The 7,674-nt window shown below is 44.0% G+C and overlaps 1 protein-coding gene across 1 annotated transcript; it reads left to right on the top strand.

Annotated features, from left to right (window-relative positions):
* Positions 1-572: 572 nt before the first annotated feature.
* LOC121873447 lies at positions 573-6,809 on the top strand. Its single transcript, XM_042377034.1, has 12 exons — positions 573-670; positions 917-1,070; positions 1,339-1,466; positions 1,936-2,067; positions 2,341-2,466; positions 2,857-3,010; positions 4,044-4,255; positions 4,553-4,682; positions 4,991-5,113; positions 5,681-5,770; positions 6,133-6,256; positions 6,592-6,809. The coding sequence occupies exons 1-12, from the start codon at positions 573-575 to the stop codon at positions 6,807-6,809; spliced, it is 1,689 nt and encodes a 562-aa protein (XP_042232968.1).
* Positions 6,810-7,674: the final 865 nt, after the last annotated feature.

The following is a 7,674-nucleotide window of genomic DNA, read 5'->3' as shown; positions in this document are numbered from 1 at the left end:
GTGATCTTAGTCAATAGTATTCCTTGGATCAAACTCTCCCAGTGAGGTATGTTGGTGAGCTGTGGCCTTCAGAGGATGCATTGAGCATTTGGGTGTTAGCGTGTTATCTATGTACGTGCTGGGCTCTAGGGACGTGGTTGTGCGCAGGCGTGGTGGCTATGGGCGGGTGAGGGTGAGGGTGTGCGTGTAGCTTTTGTCATCTGTTGGAGCCCAGACGAGTAGGAGCTATATTCGTATCTCCGTTGGTTTAAGATACTCCAGGTAAGTTAGAAATGTCCTTTGTCGTATTCTAGCCAAAGTGACTATGTGCTTGAGAGGTGTTGTTCTTGTTCTGGCGCTGCTTGAAAGGTCTAAGCCTGAGACAGTAAGACTTTATCTAATGGATCTTGTCTATTGTGATGGAGGTTTCTTTACGGCCCCCAGGCAGTGCTAATAACCCTTACCAGACTCACTCAAGGCAGTACTCGAAGCCTTTACCTAGTTGTACTCACAGCCCTCACCAGGTAGTACTCTCACCCGTTAGTACTCAGGGCCCTCACTACTGCCTCTCTTCTCAGGTTGGGTGACTCAGTATGCCGTCGAAGGCGGAGACAGAGAGCATCCACTCCGCACAGTCACATAACTCTGACCAAATTTCTTCCTTCGTCGGCATCAACACTGGATGTGGCAAGTGAGTAGCACGAGTAGGGAGGGAGAAGGAGAGGGAGGGAAAGCGGAAGGTGAGAGGGAAAGGAGGAAAGAGAAATGAAAGTGAGAGGGGAGTGACAATGCTTATGTGTTAATATACCTTTACTATACATCAACATAATCAACACCACCACTCCCATTAACTTCTATCCCTCTCACCACCACCCCCACCCACCCCTATCCCTCTCACAACGACTCCCGCTCATCCTTATCCCTCTCACCACCACAGGCTCAACATCAGCACCAAACAAGGGAAGAACCTACACTTCCTACAGATGGTGGTGTTACCGCTCATCCCAATCATCGGCCTCATAGTCCAGAACTGCATCACCATGGAAACTGTCATCCTCTACCAGTCAGAGATCAGCCGAGTCAACGACGGAGTGAGTTGACGGGTGTTGGTGGGGATCTGTATGGCTTTTAGGGGGTGTTAAGGGGCCTGTTTAGCTTACGGGGTGGTGTTGAAGGGGTTTACATGCTCTATGGGGTATGTTGAGGGGTCTGTGTGGTTTCTGGGGATTATTTAAGGTTTCTTAGATCATTCAGGGGGGTACTAAAGAGATCCATACTCTCTCTCTGGGGGGTTGTTAAACAATAGAGTCATTATTTCTACGTTATGTACTGAATATCCTAGTAACTCTCTCTACATAGATCCAGTCAACAGTGACGCTGGGAGCCTTAGTAGCAGCCATTCAGATGGAGAGACTGTCTGTGGCTTACTATGTCTTCACCAATGGCTCCTCCCTCACGTATGTCTTCACCAATGGCTCCTCCCTCACGTATGTCTTATGTCTTCACCAATGGCTCCTCCCTCACGTATGTCTTCACCAATGGCTCCTCCCTCACGTATGTCTTCACCAATGGCTCCTCCCTCACGTATGTCTTCACCAATGGCTCCTCCCTCACGTATGTCTTCACCAATGGCTCCTCCCTCACGTATGTCTAGTCAACACACTCAATGACCTGTTTGTCTGTTAGTCACCCTTATTGTAGTTGTCTTTGCTGTGGTTGGTTTCTGTTCCAGGTGTTTTAGGTGTCTGGTTTAGTTGTATGTTTTACGTATCCGTTTTAGGAGCTACAACTGTCTATTTTAAGATCTTTAACTTTCTATTTTAAGTATTTCAAATCTGTTTTACCACCTACAAATATCTTTATAGGTGAAATAACACGCCATTGTTAGTTAGATCACTATGTTGCCTGTTTCACCGACCAATATAAATTACCTGTGTCTCTTTATTCCTCCCCCAGAGCCAACCTAAGCAGCACCTACGCCAATACCAACAAAGTAATAAAGGAATTAGCAGTGTGGCCAAACATAGATGAGAAGACTGACTTGTTTGAGAGTCCACAACACTTTCAGATCCGATTAAATGATTTCAGGTATTTGTGTGGGTGTGTGTGTGGGGGGGGCGGGTGTGTGGGGTGGGTGTGTGTGGGGTGTGTGTGTGTGTGTGTGTGTGGGGTGTGTGTGTGTGGGGGGTGTATGTGTGTGTGTGTGTGGGGAGGGGGTATGTGTGTGGGGTGTAGGGGGTGAGAGTTATATGTGTGTGGGGGGGGGGTGTGGGGGAGGGGGTTATATGTGTGTTGGAGTGGGGTGGGATGTGGGTTAGGGAAAGAAAGAAAGAAAGAAAATCTAGTCACTACCTCCTACAGAAACAAGCTGGACGCCAACGACATATACATCAGAGACAAGATGGAGTTCTACAGCCTGATCACTAAGTCTCTCATCACACAGCTCATCGTGTTCACCAGCAACACCAGTTCCCCGGGCCTCTGGCAGTGAGTCCCTTCTGCTGTAGTGGCACCGTCGGGAGAGGAATCTGTGTTTGTTTAGTGAATGGAATTGTTTTTTGGGGTTAGAATTATTAGTTTTTTTGGTGTTGTTATTGTAAATATTTGTATTGTCATGTTATTTTATTGTTGTTAACGTTGTTGTTGATATTATTGTTATTGATATTATTATTGTTGTTATTTTATTATTTTTTGTTAATTTTATTATTGTTAGTATTACTGTTGTTATTATTATTGTTGTTGTTGTTATCCTGTAAGTGTTGTATTCCCTTTTAATTAAGTTGTAAATTAATGAAATTTTACCCAAATATGAATATCTCACAAAATATTGACCTTGAGTAACATAGTGTGTACCACCTCCCCCCTCTTTCCCTGCAGGCTGGTGGAGGGCTACAAGAGCACCATCTCCGCTATAGAGAACATGGGCCGCTCTATCATCTATGGCCTCAATTACTTCGGCCGTGGCCACGTAGACCAGTATGGCCTCTACCAGTATGTGCGGTTGTGGGCCATATCCAACAACGGCCTAAGGGTATGATAACGTGTGGCTTTATCTTATCTTATATTTTATCATTTATTCAACTTTATATATTTATATTATTATTGATGTTTCTATAATCAGTCTATGAATTATCGGATTATATATTGTTATTTTGAGAGAGTATTGTGAGAGGTCCCTGGTGTGTGTGTGTGTGTGTGTGTGTGTGTGTGTGTGTGTGTGTGTGTGTGTGTGTGTGTGTGTGTGTGTGTGTGTGTGTGTGTGTGTGTGTGTGTGTGTGTGTGTGTGTGTGTGTGTGTGTGTGTGTGAAGGTAAGTTACATGACCAGAGGTAGTGAAACGTGGGTGATAAAAACCGTAGACTTTCTCAATAATATTCTTCGTCTATTCATAGAAGGTTGGTGTGTGTGTGTGTGTGTGTGTGTGTGTGTGTGTGTGTGTGTGTGTGTGTGTGTGTGTGTGTGTGTGTGTGTGTGTGTGTGTGTGTGTGTCCCTAAGCCCATGGATCAGGGGAGGTAGTTGTGACCTGTTGTTGGTGGTGGTCAGGTGGGACTGTGGAGTAATTAGCGAACATAACACAAGTGATCTATGCTACTGAGAGAGATATCCTGTAACAAAGTCGAATAATCGGGCGGATTGCTACATGAGAGGAAAATTATATAGAATAATCTTATATGTAGATGATTATGAGAAAACATATTGTAGTTCATCATCACACAAGCCATGATAACGCACTCTTCCCTCTCACAGACTATAATAACGCACTCTTCCCACTCACAGACTATAATAAGACTATAATAACGCACTCTTCCCTCTCACGGGCTATAATAACGCACTCTTCCCTGTCACACACTATAATAACGCACTCTTCCCTCTCACAGACTATAATAACGCACTCTTCCCTCTCACACACTATAATAACGCACTCTTCCCTTTCACAGACTATAATAACGCACTATTCTCTCTCAGAGATTATAATAACGCACTCTTCCCTCTCACAGACTATAATAACGCACTCTTCCCTCTCAGAAATCACAGTAACACACTCTTCCCTCACACACACACAGACAACCATGGAATTCTCAAAGAAGAGCGCGTCTACCATCTCAGGCATCAGACAGCTGCCGTACTTAGAGCAGATCAGGGAATGGAATGCAGAGATCAGACGTAACGAACACATCAACGGCAGTACTGACATCGCCACCCAGTACATCACCTTCATGGCCAAGTACCTTCAGGACCTAAGACTGGCCCAGAGAGACCTACAGCAGGAGATTAGGTGAGATAAAGAGAAAGAGAGAGAGATAGAGAGATAGTTAGAGAGAGAAATAGAGAGATCGAGAGGGAGAGAGGGAGATGAATATGGAGAGAAAGAAATAGATACATAGATAGAGAGATAGAGAGAAAAAGAGACAGAGAGAGAAGAGACAGAGACATAATTAGAGAGAGAGAGAGAGAGAGAGAGAGAGAGAGAGAGAGACCATGACAACAATAAACACTATCAATATATGCATAAGAAAATATAAATCTATTTCCATTATTTATACCGCTACTGTCATTGATATCTATGTGTCAGGAAGACTGTTAACGAGCAGCTGACGGTGGCTGACAGTGAAGAGGCTGTCAGCATCGCCGTCCTGGTGTTAGTACTGACTATCTCCCCGATCATCGTCATTTTGGTCAGGAAAGCTACACACATGGTCGAGGTAACGTATTATTTGCCTTTATGTCTCTCTCTCTCTCTCTCTCTCTCTCTCTCTCTCTCTCTCTCTCTCTCTCTCTCTCTTAACCCAGCTCCCTACATTCCCTTCCTTTATCTTCACTTTCTATTCCTTTCCCAACCAGTTTCTTATCAATTTTCGTTTCTTATTCATTACTTTCATCTCACTTTCTCTTCATTTACTATTTAATTTATCTTTAACTTTCTTTTCTTTTTACTTTCCCATCATTTTCTCTTCACTTCCCAATAATTGATCTCAGCTGTCCCTTCACTCAGCCCCCTCACTGTCTACAGATGTTCTCGGACACACTGGCAGTAAAGATGGGACAGTTGAAGACAGAGAAGAAGAGAAGTGACCGTCTCCTGTACCAGATGTTACCCGTGGTGGTGGCCAAGCAACTCAGGCAGAAGAAACAGGTTAGAGAGAGAAAGAGACAGAGAGACAGTGAGAGACAGACAGATAGACAGATAGAGAGAGACAAACATATAGACAGATAGAGAGACAGACAGAGAGAGAGAGAGACAGACAGACAGACAGAGAGAGACTGAGAAAGTGAGAGAAAGGATAGATTTCGTTAGTTTCTACAGACCAAGGAAATGTCTGTTTTGCTGTAATTTCTCAGATGCTTGAGTTACCCACAAAAGTCAAGCTTCACAGAAAATGGTCAAATTCCTTAACAGAAAATGGTAATGTGTTTTCTTTTACGGTAAACCTAAAAGGATGAGTGTGTGTGTGGGTGTCTGTATGTGTATTTTATATAATTATGTGTACGTATATGTGTAATTACGTACATGAGTGTATTATCTTCTGTACGCATGTTTTCTATGACCGAATTTGCGTGTATAGTATATTATTTTGCTTCATACACCCTCCTATCATACTCCCTCACTTTCTCCCTCACAATCTCCCTCACTTTCTCCCTCAGTATCTCCCTCAGTATCTCCCTCAGTACCTCCCGCCATTATTTCTCTCTCTTGTGCCAGGTGCCAGCGGAAAGCTTCGAGAGTGCGTCCGTGTATTTCAGCGATATTGTTGGCTTCGAGGAGTTGTGTTCTGAGAGCTCCCCCATGCAGGTACCTCTCTCTCTCTCTCTCTCTCTCTCTCTCTCTCTCTCTCTCTCTCTCTCTCTCTCTCTCAACGCATATAACTATCTATCTACCTGTTTATCCCTCCATCTGTCGAGCTATCCACGTATCTGGTAATCTATTTATCTATCCATCTCTTATTGCCTCTATTCCAGTTCCATGATTATTGTGTTATATATTGTTATAAAATTACTTAATAACTCGCACGATTCATATACTACCACGTCAATAACACCCACATCCACACACCCACATCAGTAACTACCACCCAGATACCCACATCAGTAACTACCACCCAGATACCTACATCCACACACCCACTTCAGTAACCGCCGCCCACACACCCACAGATCGTCTCACTACTCAACTCCCAGTACAAGGTGTTCGACTCGAGGCTGGAGCGTTACGACGTGTATAAAGTTGAGACGATTGGCGACGCTTACATGGTGGTGTCCGGCCTACCTAAGAGGAACGGTGAGGAGGGGTGGGCACATGGTGGGTAGGAGGTGGGTAGGTGGTGGGCAGGTGATGGACAGAAAGTAGGTAGAAGGTGGGTAGGAGGTGGAATGGAAGTGGGTGATGCTAAATTGAACTAGGAAACGACAGGATTAAACCAAATGGATATCCGAGGTCTTTGGTTGTATAGGTGAGAGAACGATATGACGTGAGAGATATGTTTAGAGATAAATAGAATAGACGAATGGAGAGAGAGATAAATGGATAAATGAATAGATGGGTGTAGAGAGAAAGAGAGGAAGGAGGAGAGAAAAAAAAAGAGAAAGAGTTCATACGTCACCTTTTCTAAACAGGTCAAAGGCACGCGATGGAAATTGGAAGCTTGGCTCTCGACCTACGAAACGCCGTTCAGTCCATCCCCATCCAGCACAAATCCGGCGGCTACCTGCAGGTAACACCGCCCTGGGGAGCTTATTATGATTCACCTCACCTGAGTACAGATTTAAGGCTCTTACTGAAGCTTGTTAGCACACCTGGTTTAAACATGAGACCTAAAGAGGGCAAGATATAGTTAGTAAATATGCTTCTTAAAGGTAATATTTCTCTTTATAATTAGAGCGACATAGACAGACTGACAGACAGATATTTGACGGAGAAATAGACGTAAAGACAAACGAAGATGAGACTTGGCTAAAGACGGAATAACTAACTTAATAACGAAAAAATGTAAATTATGTAGAGAAACAGACAATCTTCTTGGAATTTAAACTTTGAGCCGAAAGAAGAGAGAGAGAGAGAAGCAGATAGATAGACAGACAAAGATACAGACAGAGAAACAGAGATACAGACAGAGAAACAGAGATACAGACAGAGAGACAGAGATACAGACAGAGAAACAGAGATACAGACAGAGAGACAGAGATACAGACAGAGAGACAGAGAGACAGACAGAGAGACCATTTCCTAGACCCTGTAAGAAGGCCCTAATTGTCGTGGTTCAGATCCGGGCAGGAGTAAACACGGGGCCGGTGGTGGCTGGGGTGGTGGGGACCAAGATGCCTCGATACTGCCTCTTTGGCGACACTGTCAACACTGCCTCGAGGATGGAGACAACATGTGAACGTAAGGACACAGTTACACCTATGTATCTTCTGTGTATGTGTATATTCATTATTCATGTATATTATTTTCGTTCCATTTGTATAGATATTTAAGTTCTGGTTCCATTCTCTGTATTTTCTCTGCTCTTCGTTGTGTCAGCCATGAGGATTCAGGTGTCTGTCAGCACCCGTATGGCTCTGGTGACGGCCGGGGGCTTCATCATGGAGTACCGAGGACAGGTAGATGTCAAGGTCAGTGTCATGTTAGCGTGATATCAGTATATTCAAAGTATCGTCAGTTTGTTCAGTGTGACGTAAATATAATCAGCATAATCA

The sequence above is a fragment of the Homarus americanus genome, unplaced genomic scaffold (genome assembly GCF_018991925.1).
Source record: "Homarus americanus isolate GMGI-L3 unplaced genomic scaffold, GMGI_Hamer_2.0 scaffold5777, whole genome shotgun sequence".
In the NCBI taxonomy this organism is placed as follows: domain Eukaryota; kingdom Metazoa; phylum Arthropoda; class Malacostraca; order Decapoda; family Nephropidae; genus Homarus; species Homarus americanus.
This window is presented reverse-complemented; position numbering and strand designations above follow the sequence as displayed.

Excerpts from the sequence above, each read along its gene's own strand:
- LOC121873447 (XM_042377034.1), top strand. The coding sequence starts at position 573 with ATGCCGTCGAAGGCGGAGACAGAGAGCATCCACTCCGCACAGTCACAT. Across the intron at positions 671-916 it reads ATCAACACTGGATGTGGCAA|GCTCAACATCAGCACCAAAC; the intron begins GTGAGTAGCACG and ends TCACCACCACAG. Across the intron at positions 2,467-2,856 it reads AGTTCCCCGGGCCTCTGGCA|GCTGGTGGAGGGCTACAAGA; the intron begins GTGAGTCCCTTC and ends CTTTCCCTGCAG.